This window comes from Gadus morhua, chromosome 3 (genome assembly GCF_902167405.1).
Source record: "Gadus morhua chromosome 3, gadMor3.0, whole genome shotgun sequence".
NCBI lineage: Eukaryota > Metazoa > Chordata > Actinopteri > Gadiformes > Gadidae > Gadus > Gadus morhua.
The window spans coordinates 21,707,275-21,726,537 of record NC_044050.1 but is presented as its reverse complement, the minus strand read 5'-3'; the positions used below and the strand labels follow the sequence as shown (position 1 = coordinate 21,726,537).

Below are 19,263 nucleotides of genomic sequence, written 5' to 3'. Positions count from 1 at the left end.
ATTTATGACATATTTCTCTTCGAACCATCAATGAATCTGTCAGGTTTCCGATATGTGTCCCCTCCAATGTTAAACACGTTCCTACGCCCCTGGCCCTACACCTTACAGAGATATGAGGTGAGTCACTCCATAATCTATTTAAAAAAATGCAAGGGATCAAATGAGATTCAAGTTGAGAAAAGCTGGCCTAATCTTTTGATTAAGAATAAGTCGTAACATTTTTTTTTAAATTCATTAGCCTACATAGGCCGTCATTTTGTGGTTCTGGCTTTCCCTGAAAATATGTGAACTGTTCCGATATGCTAAATTAGCCAACAACAAACAAATCAACTCCAGTGGACCGCCCACTTTCTCAACAGGCGTTATGATCTTATAGAGAAATGTATAAATCAATACAGACATCATTTTTTTTATTGTATTTGCGATGTTTTATTGTTTATTTCAAATGGGTTTTCTCCATTCTCCAGGGAACTTGTGTCCTTCTCGATTTTGTGAGTTAACTTGAGAATATCTCAAACATGATGAATCCAGCGGCCGGTGGTTCAATCTTTTCTGTAGCTCCCCGCTGTAAGATTTATAGCATGACATACAGATGTCATACAGCATACCAACATTTGACAACAGGGAGCACTATTCTGCTCAGCACAGCACCCTTTACTTTGCAGTGTGTGTGTTTGAGATGGAAGATCTAAGAAGCCTCACCTGGTCCGAGTCTGAAAAAATAGACCGACCACACCAAATCCATCCTACCCAATGTAAGCATTTCACAATGGGGGAATGGAGACCTCCAACATCCTTGTTATCACTGCCACATTTTATGTCTCTGGTTTTATTGAAGTATTTTAAGTTACATTTTCTGTAACTGAACCACTATCATCTCTGCTTGGGTTGTTTGAACCAACCTTGCACCTGCCTCCCAGGTTATGACAGTAAATTTTGTAGCTCAATGTTTCAGTAAAGAACATGCAGGTAGGATCCTTTCACTACGTCAACTACACTCGCTGGGCCTGATGAACTGGTTTTGTGAAATCCACATTTCATCAATTCCATGAATACATACTGCCATCACAGGCATTTGAGCAACGTACATTTTCATGTTACCCAAAGCATATTAGATTACACCCATGAACCCTGTTCATGAAACTTTCAGTCAAGAAACCACCAGCAGCAAACAGGCACATATTCGATTTCAAACTTTGTGATTTGATATATATATATTGTTATTGAAATAGTAATCCGAATTGTCACCAAAATAAATGAAAAATAAATAGAAAATTACGTTAAAATGTCAAGGCGAATAAAGGAGTGAAAACCAACTGCACAGCAAAGGTTGAATGATGGAGGCTTTTATTTATGGGATTCTAATCTGCCATGCTCCACTCAAGGATGACGCACCGCCCGCACCCTACCATACACAAGTTAGCACGCCTGGATAATTATTGCTGCTGTTCTCTCCTGTGTGTTGTGTTTAGGTGGAGATCACGAACAAACCTACATCCTCCACCTGATCTAAGGCTTCACTTTATCCAACTCCTGAAGGTTTTCTAGCTGTCCCAGTTTCCATCACCACTAAGTTCATGGGAGATATCTATTTCACCCTTTCATAATTTTACCTCTCAATTAGGTTATCGCTGGACATGGGTGCCAAAATTTGTCAATAAATCTTTATTTTGCCATTCAACTAGTCTGGCCTGTTTGAAATACATGAGCAGCTAACAAAATACTCACCAGAAAACTGCAGCAAACGACATGAGGCCACTGGGCCCTACTGTTGGTGGTTGCTGGCTGTTCTTGGATAACATTTCTTGTTGTGTCATATCCGTATTAACCAGCCTTCGCATAGTTGGTGTTGGTGTTTTTTGGTGTACAAACATCTTCCAAGTACATAAACGCACAGTTTATTTCAAGTCACAACTCAAAACTCACCTATTCAAACTGGCATACACCTTCTAACTGGACACTATGCCCGTCACTTGTTTTTATGACAATGTCTTGTTTTTATTTATTTATTTATTTATTAATTAATTTATATTTATTTTTTTCTACGATTTTATATTTGTAAGGTGACCTTGGGTGACTTGAAAGGCACCTCTAAATGAATTGTATAATTATTATTATTATTATTATTATTATTATTATTATTATTATTATTATTATTATTATTATTATTATCAATATTATTATCATTATAGTTCTATGCATCAGAAATAAAAAAGTAATATAAAAATCAAACAATACGAATATAATAATGCAGGCTATTTATGCACATATGCAGACGTTTCGTTTTGTGGGTTTATATTTGTTAAATATTTGTTTATCGTTTTGGGCGAGGATTGTCACATCAAATTGAAAGACCTAAATTAATACATCGGTTTAAACATTTATGTCATGAATACGAGAAATTTACGGACCCATTTTCAGCCTTTTCCTGCAGTTCGCTGATAGCCACTAGGTGGCACCACAGGCAACAACGTAGTCGCAAATGTGTAAAATGAGACAAAGGCAGGATTATGGAATGTCAGATACTTAACCAAGGGTGGATGGATTCTGTGACCAAAGCAAATTCGGATTAAGCCGTTTATTTCTTAAGAGAACATTTAGAAAATGTGTGTTTTGAAGTAATATATTGTAAATAAAACCCTATATTTCGTAATTTGCATTTTTAATAAACCCAAAATCAGCCCAATTTTTTTTCCTATCGTGTGTGCATTTCACTGAGGAATCTGAGGTATACCGTAAATAAGCATAATTTATAGAATGGCTAGAACACCAGGGTTTATGCATACAGATACACACAGAAATGAGTGTATGCGTCACAGGGTACGCTATGGAGAGAGGTGGGTGATGGCTGTGTGTGTGGTAGTGGAGGGGGGGGGGGGATTAAGGGGATCATTGGCTGAGTCATGGCTTCTAGGGTTTTATGTAATATCCCACAATAGACGGACCGTGTGGGCAAATGACTTACCTGTGTAAAGCCTGGCATAACCCTTCCCCCCATGGCCCCTTGTCCCTGCCTCCCTTCCCTAAGCACTACGGCTTAAAAGAATTTAGCCACCAAGGCACCTTTACTCTAGTCTTCCTTTTTGCTCTCGTGTTCTGAGAGCAGGTGGCATTGCCTGCCCGATGACAAGCGTCCCACAGATCTTGCCTCATTTTTCTTGGCATTGTAGGCGTTTTGGTTATGTAATTGTTATTATTAACATTTGTCCTCCTGCTCAGCGAGAGAGCGAAGGGGGGGGGGGGGGGGTACAGCAGTAGTCCATGGGCCTTGTGAGTGGGTGGGTAGAGGTAAGGCTTGTATTCCGTCTCTGTTGACACCTCCGCAAAATTCAGTGTGAGGCAGGAGAGGCAGAGACAGATCTACAGATACACAAAGACGCGCAGGGAGAGTGGGGAAGAGTTGGTGTACCAAAGGTTCAGAGAAAGAAAAAAGGAGGAACGTATGCTAGTGTACATCGGTGTGGGGAATGTACATTGTCACACGTCACTCAGACGCCAGGACTTACACAAGAGTTTGCTTCCAGGGACTCTGTTGACAGCTTCACTGGCCAACAGGCAGAGAGGACTCTGACGAGATGCGACGCCGAAGCGTCTCCAGCTCATTTTTCATCAAAAGCCACCATTGGTCATCCAGCCCTGCTCTAATGTGAATAATAAGAAAAGAATGCGACGTTGTCAAAGTTTGTAGTGCAACCAACAAGGTGAGTTCGTCAACAATCAAGTTCTTCTTGTACGTTTTAAATCTATCTATATATATATATTTATATGGATGTGTGTGTGTGTGTGTGTGTGTGTGTGTGTGTGTGTGTGTGTGTGTGTGTGTGTGTGTGTGTGTGTGTGTGTGTGTGTGTGTGTGTGTTTGTATGTGTGTTTGTGGTCGTGCTTTTCTTTTTGGATACTGGGACCCTACTTATAAAAGCTTGTGTGCAATCTCAGCCCACGCTGTGTCTTGTTCCCATGGAAACCATTGGCGACTGCTATTATCACTTCTCTACAGTACGTGTATGTGTGTGTGTGTGTGTGTGTGTGTGTGTGTGTGTGTGTGTGTGTGTGTGTGTGTGTGTGTGTGTGTGTGTGTGTGTGTGTGTGTGTGTGTGTGTGCTTTCGAGGTCATTTAGATCTGATCTGATCTCAAAATAATTTGGATACTAATACATTATTAGCAATAATACTCTTTCTTGACAAGCGAGTTATGCTCCATGTAGTGTCTTTTTTTCCTCGTACTGAAATGTATCATCTATCCGGCCTTTAACGCGTCCCTCTCCCTCCTCTTCGTCCAGGATGGCCGTCCATGCTGCCGTCTTCTGCCTCGTCTGCCTGATCAGCTGTGGCTCATCGTCGTCGTCGTCGTCGTCCTCCTCCTCCCACGCCCCACCTCCTCCGAGGGGCTGTGGCGTGGACGTGGACCCTCCCTACAGAGTGCTCTGTGACCTGGACTCTGTGTGGGGGGTGGTCCTGGAGGCGGTGGCCTGCGGCGGGGTGCTGACCTCCCTGGTCCTCTCCGTTGTGCTCATGGTGAAGCTGCGCTGGATCTGTGACACGGACAGGCGCTCGGGCATGGGCCCGCTACTGCTGCTCCTGATCACCCTCACCGGCCTGTTCTCCCTCTCGCTGGCCTACCTGGTGGGGAAGAACCAGGCCCTCTGTGTGGTGCGCAGGGCGCTGTGGGGGCCTCTCTTTGCACTCTGCTTCTCCTGCCTGCTGGTCCAAGGTCTGAGGCTCAGGAAGCTGGTGGCCGGCAAGGCCAGCCCGGCGGGCAGATCCCTGGCCGGGCTGGGGGCGGCGATCGCCCTGGTTCAGGGGATCATCTCTGGGGAGTGGGTGCTGCTCACCGTGGTCAGGGAGGGCCACCCGGCCTGTGACTATCCCCCGGTGGACTTTGCTCTGACGTGCGTGTACACCCTGGGCCTGCTGCTGGTGGCCATGGGGCTGTCCCTGGGGGTGGTGCTGTGCGGAGGGGAGATGGAGCCCAGTGGGCGGGAGGAAGCGGACAGAATCGCCGAGGACGAAAAAAAGAGATGGAGGTGCAACGGCGTTTGGCTTTTCCTCTCCTGCCTGGCGTCGGCGTTGCTTTGGGTCGCCTGGCTGGGATTCTATCTCTACGGCAACCCGGCGCTGAGGGCCAAGGGGAGAGCGGAGCGGTCCGGGTCCGGGGGACGGAAGGGGGGCTCCAAGGTGTGGGACGAGCCGGCGCTGGCGGTGGCTCTGGTGGCACAGGGCTGGATCCTGTTGGTGCTCCACGCCATCCCAGAAGCCCACTTGTGTTTGCGGAAGCCGCTGTCGGTGGCCCCCCCGGACTTCTTCGAAAGCACCGTGCCTCGCCCGCCGCCCAACTTCGGGGAGGAGCGGCCTGGCCGTCCACATCGGCCTTTCGCAGACAACCAGGCCTTCGCCATGGAAGAACAAAGTGCAAGTATGTCACGTGGATGCAATGCTGTGTGCATGGATACAAATAGAAACGTGGTTTCAATGCGGCACGGTTTCAAAGCATTCCCTTGTATACCGCGTGAGCCACAAAAAGCGTTGCCTGCGAGAGTAAAGCATAATACACAGTGGTTCTGTGTTGTGTTCCAGCTCTGAGAGGAACCTACCGCAGCAACCAAGGGAGTCTTCGTCCTGGGATCCCCTTCAGGGGTCACGTGTACCAACCTACTGAGATGGCTCTCGTCATGAACGGTGGAGCGGTACGTGTGTGTGTGTGTGTGTGTGTGTGTGTGTGTGTGTGTGTGTGTGTGTGTGTGTGTGTGTGTGTGTGTGTGTGTGTGTGTGTGTGTGTGTGTGTGTGTGTGTGTGTGTGTGTGTGTGTCAGTCTGTCTGTCTATATGTGTCTGTTATGTAATGTCATGTAACTAATAATTGATTATTGATTATTTTCTGCAGATGCCTACAGCCCCAATCAACTACACTGGCAGACAGCTGTGGTGAAAACCCTGGTCGCAGTTTCCAAACATAACAGCAGAAGAAGCTTGTTGCACACGAGGATCTCATCGGCCACAGACTGCTTATTTATTTAAATACGTTGTAAAATGTGTTTTTTTGCTCGATTGCCTCAAATGTTTAGCATATTTTGAAGACAACATATTGTTAGTTTACATTAGTGCAATGGAACAAACATTATTTGGGGGGGGGATTCTCCTTCTCAGTATTCAACTGATTGGACCGAAGGCAGCGAGGGACATTCATCAAGGCTCATATACCATACGCATGAACTGCTGACTCATACTACATACACAAAGCAAAAGCCGCTGCATGCTTCTCACCGAACACCCCTTACCCAATGCAATGCTATGCTAATGCAGCTCACCTAGAGCACAGCATTGATGCCCCCATCACAGTTTGTTTGTTCACTTTGCAGTCTTTTCCTTTAGCACTGCCTTACATGGAATGTAAATACGAGTGTGATATATATTAAATGAGAATTCTGTCAATAGATCGTGTGTCCAAATATTCAATATTTAAAATGTCTTTATTATGAATAGCTATTTAGTGAATAAATAATGCTATCTGGGAGAGAACATTTTGCACTTTGTTTACACTCAATGTATTTGTGCACTGTGCCAGTTTGAGATAAGCAGCTAAGCAGAGTATTTTATTGTTTATTGAAAAATGTACTATTATAAAGTGTGTGATTGGTCTATAATACGAAAATGTAGATTTGTGCATTAATTACTTTCTGTTGTGTTTTTTCAATAATAAAAAAATGGAAACATAAATGTTTTTATCATTATCATTGCGATATTTGTAGACATAGCCCAACGCTTTTGAGTCCAATCAAATGGCATCAATTATTTTTGTCATTTCCAAAAGAAAAATGGTATTGTGCTGATGATGACGACTAATGAATGGTCTGCAAATCTTCCTTTGATAGGGTTGTTCCTGCATCCCGGAAAACAAATAGCAATCTATACATAATATATATAGCATGCCACTTCCAGCTTCTGATGTCCCGAGCTTTCTAACGAATAATGAATGCGGAAGGGCGATATTACGTGGGCAATGAAGAATAAGCCGATAAACAACCAAAATAAAGAAGGCGTTGGAGGTCCAAGGTAGGTGATCAGTTCCTGGTTGCTAGGGACGCTTGGTGAGTTGGTAGCAGGAAAAGGTATATTACACTTCCGAGTCAAGGAAAGTAAAGCGCGACTCCACGTGAATCGCCAAAGTAAGTAAATCACTCTTCATATAGTTCCATTCTAATAATGGAAAAGTTTGCATAAATAGTAAGGAAGATAACTCGCACAGTACTACCTTTCTTATTGATGTGTTAAAGAAGATTTAACGTTGGCCTCTTGCAATAAAATTTAGCATGCGTTAGCTATAGCCAACATGCCGGTCGGGACACAAGGGATATCATTTGAAATATTAGGCTTCATGTTAGTCTCGTATTGTTCTTACTAATAGGCATACGTGATAAGACTTGGATGAGAAATGTATTTAGGCTACCAGACTTTCTCCCTGGGCGTCACTGGTCTTATTGTTGATGTCTATGACAATAACAACACCACTAATGCGTGCACCATTTGTTATTGAAAACATAATTTGGCCTTACATTTTGTTGTGAATGTATACATTGTGTCTGGATTACGTTTATTTAATATCAGACGGATTCGGCCGAGGAAGTGATCTTCGTTTTAGAAAAACCTGCACGTAGGGCCAATGAGATTATCATCAACAAGGTAGGCCTACATAACATGCAAGGTCGAGAAAATTAGTCTTGATTAAATGCTTAGATATTGAGAAATGTGAACGGCAAAGCACAAGTGTAAAGATATTGTCATCTACTGTACTGTATAACAAACGTGTTTTTAAGCGCTATCCGCTTAGTTTGTAAACATTTAAGGTTAAGCAGAACACCCTCACAAAACAAACACAAAATTAAAGATCTAACTCAAAGAAGTATTTTAAGCTTAACCTTAAAGATCGGAATCAGTATGACCCTGTCAGCAATGCGCTCCAAACCGGTGCTTTTCATTCTTTTTACAGGATAATCGACTGGCCCTCCAGAGAGACATTGACCAGGAATCACAGCCCAGAGAACCGAAAAGACTTTTGGTTAGTGTCTAGTCTACTGCCGCTTTGACCCGCCACAACGTAATGCTAGGCCTGATGACATTATGCAATACTTGGTTTGGTTTGTTTATCCCTATTCATATTTTTATGTTAATGTTTTGAAAAGTTAGCACAGGGGATGGTAACCCTAGACATGGTGAAAGGCGACATGGCAGAAGCGGATGAACGACGTGAAAAAGAGACGCTGGCGAAGGAGAAGAAACAGAAAGGTCGGAAAAACAAAGATGCAGCCGGCTGTGAGGACGATAAGAGCTTCAAGACGGCTAAGAAAAAGAAGGATGAGGTAACCAAGGAAGGTTCTCTAAACACAGAGAAGAAGAAGACGATGAAGAAGAAAAGGGAGCTTGAAGACCAGGAAGAACCTTCTGGAAAGAAAAAGAAGGATGAGGTAACCAAGGAAGGTTCTCTAAACACAGAGAAGAAGAAGACGATGAAGAAGAAAAGGGAGCTTGAAGACCAGGAAGAACCTTCTGGAAAGAAACAGAAGAAGCTCAAGAAAACCAACCACAAATCGGTTCAGTCCAAAGCAGAGGAAGAAGAAGTGTTGGCTACGAAAAAGATCAAGTCTAAAAAGGTCAAGGCCCAGAATCCAAGTGAGGTGATAAATATAGACGAAAGTGAGGAGGAGGTCGTTGTGATGAAGAAGACGACAAAGAAGAAGACGACGGGATCTAAAACATCTGTGACCAAGACGATAGCCAGTGAGGAAGAATCCCAGGGGGTCGATCAGAAGGCCAAGAAGAGTAGAGCGCATTTAGAAATGGGCAAGGACACGCTCGAAACTGTCCAGAAGAAGAAAGGAAAGCAGGAGGAAACCAAGCCTATCAAAGGGAAGAAAGGGTCCAGTAGTGTTGTGGTCGTGGAGGAAGATGGTCCAAAGCCAAAGAAGAAAAAGGAAATAAACAGGGGGAAAAGAGAGGTTTCCCTGAAGGTCGAGGTAGCCCAGGAGGTGAGCATCGTCGACGATAAGCAGCAGAAGAGTAAAAAAAAGAAAAATGCTAAGGAAGACAAACAGACAGCCGTCAAGGATATGGCACAGAATACGGAGACGTTTGTCTTTGTGGCCTCTGACTCGAAGGGCAAAGTAAAAGGGGGTATAAAGGGAGCTCCAGAAGAAATCAAAACGAAGGCAAAGAAGGAGGAGGTAGAAGTCAGTGTGGACAAGGAGGAGAAGAAGAAGAAGAAGAGGAGAAAGAAGATCAAATTGGAGGAGGAGGCCCCTCAGCCACCCCCAGAGGTGAGTGCTTTGGTGTCACAGATAAATGCATCCTCAACTCATGTTTTCCTTGTTTGAACATGTTCTAAATCGTTTTCTGCCGGGTTGCAGGCGACCCCCCACAAGGATGTGGTGTTCTTGTCGGAAAAATCTGGAAACAGGGACGAGGTGACCATTAATCAGGTAGACTTTTTGATGAAGAATGTGTCCCAGCAAATGCACCTTTTTTTTTTATATATGGCATGGAAACTAACTCCTTTTACTTTCCGATTAAATGTATTCCATGTTCTGCGTTTGATGTGGTATCCATGATTTCGAGTTTCGTTTTCAGTATTCTTTTAAGGTAGTGTAGGGATTGTGGAGAAACTACACAGTTAGATATTTATTAAAAGGATCCAACTGGAAATAATCCCATCCTTCTCACCTGGCCTCCTGCAAAAGCCACTCCCCCAAAACCCTTGACCAGCTTGCTAGCTTTAGCAATAGGCTTGCTTATTCTTGGGGAAGACTCCTCTCATGTGCAACAAGATCGCGGGCAGTGTGTGCAAGTCAGCCATCGAATCGATTAATCTGGGCCGAATGATAATTCGACTGGTTTATGGCAAGACTGCAAAAACCAGCAGATACCAGAATTGTATCTATCTTTTGTCTGAGCATTTAGGTTATTGATTGCGTTTGGGATGTAAAGAGAATTTCAACTAATTGCAAAAGATGCTTAACATGCAGACCCTAGCCTTTTCTTTTTGGGGATTTATCCGATCTTATAGGTCATTTAATTCCATAATTGAATGCCCTATGACTCATTATGTCATGGCACCCACCATTAGTTTGCTCTCAATACTTAAGAGGGTAGGCCAGAGTACTTTACAGTAACCTGGAAAAACTGTCTGTTCCAGGAAAGAAGACTGGCTCTACAGATGGACATCGACAAAGAATCCCATCCCCCAACGAAACCTTTGGTAAGTGTCAGCATATTAAAGGGCCCTTATTCTTTAGGTATAGGTGATGAATCATTACATAACCTACATCAGTGTCCTAACAGATGTATGTTGGACCGATCAGCATCCCAGTTGGTACAGTCCATTGGGTAGGCCGATATACCTGGTAATACAGGTGACGGGGTCCTTTTACTATAGCTTTGTCGCAGGTAACTAATTATAAAGCGATTTGAAGATGGCAAACATTGTATTCTAATATTTGTCTTTATCTACTTATGTGCTGTTCAGGGCTTTGGCCAGTGGGGAACGGCTCAGTTCGAGAGCACTGACAAACAGCAGAAGTTTCTGCGGTTGATGGGCGGTTTCAAGAAGGAGGGCAACAATGCTAGTCCCAGCGGGCCCTGCAGTGCGCGGTCCAACATGGCCCTGGCTGGGGAGAAGCAGCAGGATTTGCAGCAGGCCCTTCTGGGGGAGTTTGAGCGTGCGCAGTCGAGACGAGTGGATTTTAGCGGCAGAGGTGCAGGACTCGGTTTTTCTTCCGCGCCACCCAGCAAGAAGTTTTCCATAGACGCCAATGCAAGTCGATCGGTCCGCTTCGACGATTGACGCAATAAAATCGACTGTAGTTGTGGTTCCAGGGACATCAGGTGCATGTTGTTTTTTTATCTTTTTGTTTTGGTCAACATATTTATACTTGGAGCTCCATAGGATGTTATTGAGATAATGCAGGAGGAATTATATGATTGACATATTATGCAAGGAGAACTCTACAGGTCTGCTGTAAAATCCCAGATCCTTAAATAAGAAATATAGCCTGGACAAACAAGTTGTCTTTTTAGGGTCTAGTGGTTTTAAATTGTCTGTTTTTAGGATAAATAATGTCTATTTGGCCGTCCACTCAAATTTAGTGCAAGAAATGCCTGTGATGTACATACCTTGTATCCATTAGGCATGTGATTAAAAGTTAAACATTGATCATTTCATTACCCTGACTTGAATATCACATTGTATTTTTTTGGAAATTGTTGACGCAATAAACTTTGCAAAAACGTTAACATGCAAATCTCTCCTTAAGCTCATGAATTTTCTGATTTATATGTACGGAAGAGTTGCCCTTCAACTAGGTCCGGAGGCTAAACAAATCAAACACTTATCATAGGAACTTATGTTAACTTTATTTACGTTCTGCTTTTGACGTGTATGGGGATTTATAAGACAATGCAAATTAAAAAAACATGACTTTTGAGAATATGCCACAAGAATGCATTTGTCAGTACTTCAAAAATATGATTTAATTCAGATTTGACTGAAAAAACCTTGGGTGTAGGCCTTGACTCCCTTACTCTGTAAAAAAACACCCTATTTGAACCATGTTTATTCAACTTAACGTATATCAGCAACTTTCATAGCGTAAATGCTCCACACACGAAGTGCCCAGCATGCAGCATTGTTTCAGTGGTGCTGCTCACCAAAATGTGTACAGAAAGACATCCATGTATTCTCACACAAGTCTTACTTAAATATTATTTGAAATAATACCGTCCCCTACATGACTCTGAACTGTTTAAATACACCAGACCAAATGCCTGTGCATCATGGGAACTTTTGACTGTTTCAAGCTTGTCTAGATATTATAGCGCGTGCTCTGCGTCCGCAGGTTGTTAAAGACCAGCAGGCCAACTACAGGAAGATGGTCCGTTAGTTCAGATAAAGACGTGTGTGGGGGGGGGGGATCAGGATAGCAGGACAATGCCGGTGATGAAGCTGTGTGTTCCGTGTGGAAGAGAGGGATGCGTCAGGGCTGCGGCCCTCCCCTCATGCGTGCAGATACTCTGGCTGCACCCGCGCTACTTTTCTGAACTCTTTAGTGTGCGTGCGTGGACACTGCATCTCACACCAGTTGATGGGTACCATCTGGGCACCTGGAATTGAGATGGAGAAATTAAGGGAGGGTGTACATTTAGTGGTTCAACAAATTGGTCAGAACACTTTTGGGGGAAAATTATATCAAATGAAAGCCGTTCTGTTCAAACAGTCCAAGCACTGTTTACCTGCTTCACTGTGTGCCACAACCACGCCCAGTTCATTCTCTGCTGTCGTCAACAGATAGTTGGACTGAACATCCCCCAGTGAGATCTGAGATGGCAGGTCAAGGGTCAACCACCTTTATAGCAGCGAAGGGAATCAGGCAATTGACAGTCCAAATCAAAATTACAATAAACTTAAATTTAGACAGTTTAGCGATTTGATACATTTTTCATTTCAGCAGTCTGTGCTGAAATGTTTAAATATTGGGAGAACTTTAAAGGTGTAATAAAAGCATAACAAATATTCCACTGGAAATTGCCTTTGCATTCACAACCCAGGTACACACGCGACCTGAGAGCCAGTGAACCCTAAACAACTTTTTCATTTGTCAACACTAATCTACGTCATTTGAATACCCTTACTGAAATAATTCCCATATAAAAAAAAAGGGATACATTTTTTTTTTCTGTGCCATTCTCCCCAAAAGCCTTTGAACGCAGGTGGCGTCTGAAGTACTCTGACGTCATGGCCAGAGGGCCAGGCGGCGTGGTTTGTGTGAATATGTGGAGCTCTGTCTGGGCAGCAGTGGATTTAATGTCTGCATCACAGCAAGGGTTAGGCTTCCCGGACACAGAGTGTAACGCTACGGTGTGTGGCGGTAACAACGGTAGTAATCAACAACGGTACTCAACCCAAAACACTTTTTTTTTTAAACTTGCATAGTGTTTGAATTCCATCTGAATCAGTGGGTTTACTGGCTCTTACAATTAAACCGTATTCTTGAATGAAAATGTTGTGAATATCATTCATTGATCCATGAGCAGATGAAAGGATACCACTTTGGCCAGCACAATGTCTCCAGGTCTGAAGCTTTTGTAAGTCTCCACCTAAACAGTTTAAGAACAGATGAGTCCATTAAACACCAAAGCATACCAGATGTACACCTCCTGTACCACTATAAAAACAAGCCAGAAAGTACAACTGACAAACGTACCTTATCTTTTTCTGTTGCGCGCACATCTTCTTTTCTGCGGCATAAGAGTGGCGTTCATTAAATTAGGAAGAAAGGCTTAAGCTACATTTAACACCATCTTCACAGACAGGGCGCTGGAACCCTTACCTGATTGTGCCTCTGAAGCGGTCTTTCAGTGGTGTGGAGCCCACGTAGAGTATATGAACCTTTGCGAACCGGGGATTGATGCTGGTTACCTGAGAAAACAGAGAACAAGGAAGTAATTGATGTCGCTTTCATAATCATCTTATTTTCTTTGTTCGGTTTTCTAAAGCACAGGGACAATGAATACAAACCCAACCGAGCAAATCGGCAAACAATTTGAACACCTGTGTCCAGTGATATAAAAAAACGGTGATGGGAGTGCTTACATGGAAACAGGTAGATGAAGTGACACCAAGGGTCATGCGGAGACATACCTTACAGGTGACTATGGCTCCTACGTCTGGCAGTAGCTGCGTTTCTGTTTCCCTCACCACTGAGATCACAGGTAACTGTCAAGAGACGGGAGACACCAAAATACCAGCCACGTACAAAATCAATTATCACATTATTGAATACATTCATGTTGAAAACCATTGTGAAGGAAAGAGCCGTCACATCAGACCTCAGTGCTGTTAAATACTCAATCTCTTGGAAACATTCCACGGGTTTGCATTATGTAATATAACAGTTAGTTCAGACCAAGTCATTTGATAGGACAAGAGGCATTCCATGAGTGCTGATATAGAGTATAACAGCACTGGGACTTTTAACTATACATGTATCACTCCGCTTTACAAGTGTTCTAATAACTGTTAATATTATTAACAGTCTTTAGTACCTTTATGTACCTACCTATAATACTTAATTTGATGGTGGCAAGTGGTCCCCAATCCATTAATTATTTTCAATAATAGGACATCCAATCATTGTTTATTTCTTAGATAATGCAATTCTCTGTCGTCAGTAAGCAAGCATTTTCCAATATTCTCATCATCCTAAAGTTGCAAAATACATTTTGTTTTGGAATTCCAACAATCCTGAGTTATTCCACTATGGCTTTTTTCTCCTCCTTAACACATTCTTACCTCTTCGCCTTCGTTTTTTTTCAGCACATAGCCAGCTAGTGAAGAAAATATGTAACCGTGACGCATGTACACGCCTGTACCGGGTATGCAGTCATCTGTGCTGCAAAGCTTGTCACCTATATCGACAGACAGACAGACAGACAGACAGACAGACAGACAGACAGACAGACAGACAGACAGACAGACAGACAGACAGACAGAAAACACTGAATGAATTGCCAATATCAAAGAGCTGACCTTTCAGAGCAAACTATTAAAGTTATATTAACACTTAGATCAGATTTTTAATACATTTCAGTTGGTTTAGTACTTCTCGTAAACATGCAAATACAAGATGAACAAGATAAAACATAAAAACCTAATCTTATAATCGACCCGTGATTTTCATAGCATTTGTTTCGTCTCACTCATAGCATTGAGTGAGACATTTCTGAATTTGGCTTCAGGCAATGGGCAGGGCACGTCAAGAAGCTGCTGGTAAATCAGCCCTGCCTTAACAAGTAAAAGTCAACAACTAGCAGCAGATACTGAAGTTCTGACCTGTATCTCAGCGATACAAGACATAAATGACATAAAGGCGAGTGTATAATTTATATGCATGTTCCTAACGAGGCTAATATTAAGAACATTAAAAGATAATACAGCATTTTCTACAGGGAAATAGTGATGGGTGTAAAAATCCCTCGCAAGCATGGAAGCTAACATGAGCCGAAAACGTGACTAGCATCTTGAGGACAAAATGGCATTTAGTCCTATATATGTATCATGGTATTTCATAATATTATATTCCAACACAAAATTAAATAACTTATTAATCTTGATCCAGACTTTAACGCCATTTCACAACAACTATAAACTCACCTGGAACACACAGCTTCATGGGCGACATGTTTTCAAGAAGAGAGATTGCAAGCGCATTGGCTGTGACGCGTAGTACAAGTAGTGCCTGATTGGTTATTCAAATTGTGCAGATAATGGTCGCAAGGATGCGCCATGTTTATTGAGGCAGACTACGGCAAACAGCCTAGAGGTCTGTTATAGAATAGAAAATAATATAACCAATTGTAAATTAATGCATTATATTTCTGTTAACATAGACTTGTTATATTTAAATATGTGTAATCGTTTCATGCATTCAAACATATTGTTTCCATTGATGTTTTTTAGTTATTTGTTTTTGCTATTTTTTTTTAGCTTTGACGGTTATGCTTGGTCTATTTGAACAGCAGTTGTTCAAATACATCTACACCAGTTGTATAGATGTATTGTACGATACAAATATACTGATACAACATTCAGTCATCATATAATGTATCACATGACGTTTATTCCATATCACACACAGCAGAAAACAAAAATCAGCAGTTTGTGTGTAGTGCAGAGCAACATATTTTCAACAATGGATACAATTGCATTCATGTTCCCATTAAACTTAGTGCAATAAGGGTGCCCTCACAATATTAGTCGTTCAATTAAAACAGGGCTTTTTACTACAGAGACCGCAAAGTACGATCCAAAGGATGATGATTTACCTTTCTTAAAGGACAAAGCATGTACTATTCCTTCAGTGTTAGACTACTAATTTCATTATTTACGAATTACTTTTCACAACAGCAAGGACATGTCGTTATGTTTGCTCACGTTGATTGGTCCCTTGTTCTTTTGGTCGGTGTTCAATGTGTTAGCAATACTCATCGTCTTATACACACGGTGTTTCAATACTCCACAAGTTAGAATGCATGAGCCGAGGAGAACAACAGATATACTGTATGTAATTCCTACTAAGAAAGAGAAAAGAGTGAGCAGGAGAAAGACAGAGAGAGATAAAAAGGGAGACGGAAATTCTCATTGAGGTTCCGGCGTGGTGTGGGTTGAATATATTGTATTTTTATACGACGTTACATAAATAACCTTGGTGTCGTTGGATAGCTCTAAGCAAATGACGGATCTGTTGCGTGGTACAGATCCTTCCAGCAGCCCAATAGGAGGTACTGGCTCTACTTCTTGGCTTTGCCCTGAGCGGCGACCGCCTCCATGGCCTTCCTGACGGTCTCGTCGTCTCCCAGGAACTGCATGGGCCCCACAGGCTTCAGGTTTTTGTCCAGCTCATACAGGATGGGGATGCCGGTGGGCAGGTTGAGCTCCATTATGGCTTCCTCTGACATACCTGGAACGAAAACAATCATCAGTTTCTGTGTATTTCTATCCGGGATGTAAGCAAGACCCTGTTCATTATGATTGAATTAAAACAGAAATGCATCTTCTTTCTTCACACAAGTTTTTGCACATGGCCTACCTATGTCCGGCCTCATAACCTACCCTCAAGATGCTTGACGATCCCTCGGAGACTGTTGCCATGGGCGGCGATCAGAACCCTCTTGCCCTCCTTGATCTGGGGGACGATCTCTTCGTTCCAGAAGGGCAGAGCGCGAGCGATGGTGTCCTTGAGGCTCTCACAGGTGGGGAGCTGGTCCTCCGTCAGATCACCGTAGCGACGATCCTACAGTGCAGTCAGTGTACGTTGGCGTTATGTGGACATTTCCTTGCATCTACATTTCTCCATATTTTATTGTTTGTAGATGTGTGTACTACAATGTGTACCATCCTGTATTTCTGCGGTGATTTGGATTCATAAACGACATCTTATGAAATGAAACACACACACACACACACACACACACACACACACACACACACACACACACACACACACACACACACACACACACACACACACACACACACACACACACACACACACACACACACACGACTCCAGAGTGTAATGAGATGTCTCTGTGCATAGGAGACGTAAGGGAGGACGACGGCGGGTGAAAGATGAAGGCTGGGTTTTCCATCGGCGGTCATTCACCTGGCTGATTTTGCTATAGAAGTCGTGGCCCTCGTCCATGGGTGGGGGCGGGGTGTCAAAAGAGCGCCTCCAGATCTTGACCTGGGCCTCTCCGTGCTTGGCCGCCGTCTCGGCCTTGTTGAGCCCGGTAAGACCGCCGTAGTGGCGCTCATTGAGGCGCCAGGTCCGGTGGACTGGCAGCCACATCTGGTCGATGCCGTCCAGGACATGCCACAGCGTCCGGATGGCCCGCTTCAGCACAGAGGTGTAGCACACGTCAAACTCATAGCCAGCATCTGTAGAGTGAAGATGGAAGAGAAAGGTCAAACCAAACCAAGGTTAGAGTAGGTGCAGTACAAGGCTACTTTACTGGACTGCTCCTTCTCATCTGAGGCCTACTACTCTGATGTTCACCATTCATGGTCATGTGATGGCATATCATTTCCAAACTGTATGTTGGGGGGAGGGGGGGTTTGAAGGATTGTCCTCATTGTGAGTCGTTTTATTTATCAAATCAAAGATATGCCTGGTGCATAGTTGACATCGCCAGGGAGTTTTGTCCAGGACACGCAAAGTCAACAATAGTGTTTTATAAGAAAATGACAATGAGTTAACTGCTTGGGTCATTTCCTGTCCTCTTTCGTTCCCCCATAGAATCGACACGTCTCAGTAGCACAATTGAACAATGCCAACAAAACAAAGAACTCTAGATTGATAAGAAGATCTGCCTTACTATGCTGTTTTGACATGCTTGATACATTTTGTACTCGATTTTAGAGACCTTGCCATTTCTGGTTAGCAGACCAGACCATTGGCCTATAATTCAACAATGCTAAAAGTTATAAATCGGGGTAACGATAATACGTTTATATACTCACGCATCGCCTATACATACATTTCAATCGTTTGAAAAAACCTTTCAAACGTATTTATTTATGCAAGACAAAACTGTGCATTGCTGTGGCCTATTCTCAAAATTGCTGCAGTCAGACGAGTTTGGACAGGATCTTGCAGTGGCATCACTATGAGATATAGATGGTATCCAGCCATCACTGGAATTATGCCACCGATAGCGAGGCCAAACTAAGGGGTGTGCCCTGAAATCGTCGGTAACGTTACATCACTCGAATCTTTTAGATTTATCTTCAGTAACATTGTAAACTGAAGAACGATGTGCGTCTGTGAACATTAACAATCAACAATACAAGCACTCAAATATTGATTGCGTTGTCGCAGTTTATTTGCAGTGGCCCAACTGGTACCAAAGCCGGCCCGGGTCTGGTATAATCACGGTTTGCTTGTTGGATGATATCTACGGAAAGCGTCCTAATTCAACGACCGAGTACATGCCTGTTTTGTTATAAGAACTGTAACTTTATGATTTCAATAATGTCGAACTGTATGATGTATACATCACCTTTCAAAGCCTCTCCTCCTCGCTTGGCTTCATGTACCCCGGTTTCACTGAGGTCTGCGTCGAACCATCCGCAAAAGCGGTTCTCCTGATTCCAGACGCTCTCTCCATGGCGGATCAGAACCAGCTTGTATGCGGCCATCCTGACACCAGTGTCCTCTGCGCAGTATTTCCGGTAAATCAAGGGTAGATGACTTGCTCTACAGTGGAGCAGGGATGTGCGCAGATAGCCGGACAAACGGCTACAAATGAATAGGCGCAGTATTGCTTTTTTTGTGTTTGGGGTAATGGACCTTATGGCACCGGGTTTATAGAGTTCGCTGGTCGGTCTGAACTTGACAGTTATATGACACAAGGACACTTCCTGCTCCTCCCACCAATCAGAATCGACTTGGTGAGCTGGAGGAGGAGGAGGCAAGGAGGAGGACGCACTGAGCCGCACGTCGACATCAGGGACACGGGGCATTTCAGCAGGGCATATGCATCCATGATTTGGAAGGTATATGGCATGTATAGATAATAGATGGCATGGTTCAGTACTCCAATGTCAGCTATTCCCTTTTCCTTTAAAAATAATTTAACCTATTGCAGATTTGGAGGATCATTTGTACCTTTATTAGAGCATTTCTGTCGAACAATAAGATCACGGCAAGCAATTGCCCTT

General features: G+C 43.2%; 4 protein-coding genes across 7 annotated transcripts; 2 read left to right on the top strand and 2 right to left on the bottom strand.

Moving 5' to 3' along the window:
- The first annotated feature begins 3,247 nt into the window (after positions 1 to 3,247).
- On the top strand, positions 3,248 to 6,713 carry gprc5bb (G protein-coupled receptor, class C, group 5, member Bb). The gene is made up of 4 exons (XM_030352920.1): positions 3,248 to 3,701; positions 4,281 to 5,413; positions 5,575 to 5,684; positions 5,881 to 6,713. The coding sequence occupies exons 2-4, from the start codon at positions 4,282 to 4,284 to the stop codon at positions 5,923 to 5,925; spliced, it is 1,287 nt and encodes a 428-aa protein (XP_030208780.1). The 5' UTR covers positions 3,248 to 3,701; position 4,281; the 3' UTR covers positions 5,926 to 6,713.
- Positions 6,714 to 7,057: 344 nt separating this feature from the next.
- Positions 7,058 to 11,279, top strand: knop1 (lysine-rich nucleolar protein 1). Of its 4 annotated transcripts, none has more exons than XM_030352070.1 (8): positions 7,059 to 7,162; positions 7,602 to 7,676; positions 7,984 to 8,052; positions 8,177 to 8,347; positions 8,453 to 9,307; positions 9,398 to 9,469; positions 10,183 to 10,245; positions 10,513 to 11,279. In XM_030352070.1, the coding sequence occupies exons 4-8, from the start codon at positions 8,189 to 8,191 to the stop codon at positions 10,828 to 10,830; spliced, it is 1,467 nt and encodes a 488-aa protein (XP_030207930.1). In that variant the 5' UTR covers positions 7,059 to 7,162; positions 7,602 to 7,676; positions 7,984 to 8,052; positions 8,177 to 8,188; the 3' UTR covers positions 10,831 to 11,279. The 4 variants fall into 4 exon arrangements, with proteins under 4 accessions (XP_030207927.1, XP_030207930.1, XP_030207929.1 ...); XM_030352069.1 differs by having other exon boundaries at positions 8,177 to 8,353; positions 8,459 to 9,307; XM_030352067.1 differs by having other exon boundaries at positions 7,058 to 7,162; positions 8,177 to 9,307.
- A 101-nt stretch (positions 11,280 to 11,380) lies between these two features.
- Positions 11,381 to 15,283, bottom strand: exosc1 (exosome component 1). Its single transcript, XM_030352071.1, has 8 exons — positions 15,196 to 15,283; positions 14,335 to 14,450; positions 13,684 to 13,758; positions 13,373 to 13,461; positions 13,247 to 13,280; positions 13,089 to 13,139; positions 12,276 to 12,360; positions 11,381 to 12,146 (listed from the first exon to the last, which is right to left on the bottom strand). The coding sequence occupies exons 1-8, from the start codon at positions 15,221 to 15,223 to the stop codon at positions 12,040 to 12,042; spliced, it is 585 nt and encodes a 194-aa protein (XP_030207931.1). The 5' UTR covers positions 15,224 to 15,283; the 3' UTR covers positions 11,381 to 12,039.
- A 358-nt stretch (positions 15,284 to 15,641) lies between these two features.
- On the bottom strand, positions 15,642 to 18,968 carry pgam1b (phosphoglycerate mutase 1b). The gene is made up of 4 exons (XM_030352066.1): positions 18,603 to 18,968; positions 17,207 to 17,481; positions 16,654 to 16,834; positions 15,642 to 16,501 (listed from the first exon to the last, which is right to left on the bottom strand). Exons 1-4 carry the CDS (start codon positions 18,739 to 18,741, stop codon positions 16,332 to 16,334), a joined length of 765 nt encoding a protein of 254 aa, XP_030207926.1. The 5' UTR covers positions 18,742 to 18,968; the 3' UTR covers positions 15,642 to 16,331.
- Positions 18,969 to 19,263: the final 295 nt, after the last annotated feature.

What these genes read in the sequence shown, in the direction of transcription:
- pgam1b (XM_030352066.1), bottom strand. Translation starts at nt 18,741, where the DNA reads ATGGCCGCATACAAGCTGGTTCTGATCCGCCATGGAGAGAGCGTCTGG. An exon ending in AGGAGGAGAGGCTTTGAAAG is followed by an intron (nt 17,482 to 18,602) that starts GTGATGTATACA and finishes TTCACTCTACAG; the next exon opens with ATGCTGGCTATGAGTTTGAC. An exon ending in TCTATAGCAAAATCAGCCAG is followed by an intron (nt 16,835 to 17,206) that starts GTGAATGACCGC and finishes ACTGCACTGTAG; the next exon opens with GATCGTCGCTACGGTGATCT.
- knop1 (XM_030352067.1), top strand. Translation starts at nt 8,189, where the DNA reads ATGGTAACCCTAGACATGGTGAAAGGCGACATGGCAGAAGCGGATGAA. An exon ending in ACGAGGTGACCATTAATCAG is followed by an intron (nt 9,470 to 10,182) that starts GTAGACTTTTTG and finishes TGTCTGTTCCAG; the next exon opens with GAAAGAAGACTGGCTCTACA. An exon ending in ATCCCCCAACGAAACCTTTG is followed by an intron (nt 10,246 to 10,512) that starts GTAAGTGTCAGC and finishes TGTGCTGTTCAG; the next exon opens with GGCTTTGGCCAGTGGGGAAC.
- gprc5bb (XM_030352920.1), top strand. Translation starts at nt 4,282, where the DNA reads ATGGCCGTCCATGCTGCCGTCTTCTGCCTCGTCTGCCTGATCAGCTGT. An exon ending in CATGGAAGAACAAAGTGCAA is followed by an intron (nt 5,414 to 5,574) that starts GTATGTCACGTG and finishes GTTGTGTTCCAG; the next exon opens with CTCTGAGAGGAACCTACCGC. An exon ending in TCGTCATGAACGGTGGAGCG is followed by an intron (nt 5,685 to 5,880) that starts GTACGTGTGTGT and finishes TATTTTCTGCAG; the next exon opens with ATGCCTACAGCCCCAATCAA.
- exosc1 (XM_030352071.1), bottom strand. Translation starts at nt 15,223, where the DNA reads ATGTCGCCCATGAAGCTGTGTGTTCCAG. An exon ending in CGCTTCAGAGGCACAATCAG is followed by an intron (nt 13,281 to 13,372) that starts GTAAGGGTTCCA and finishes CTTATGCCGCAG; the next exon opens with AAAAGAAGATGTGCGCGCAA. An exon ending in GCGCAACAGAAAAAGATAAG is followed by an intron (nt 13,140 to 13,246) that starts GTACGTTTGTCA and finishes TAAACTGTTTAG; the next exon opens with GTGGAGACTTACAAAAGCTT.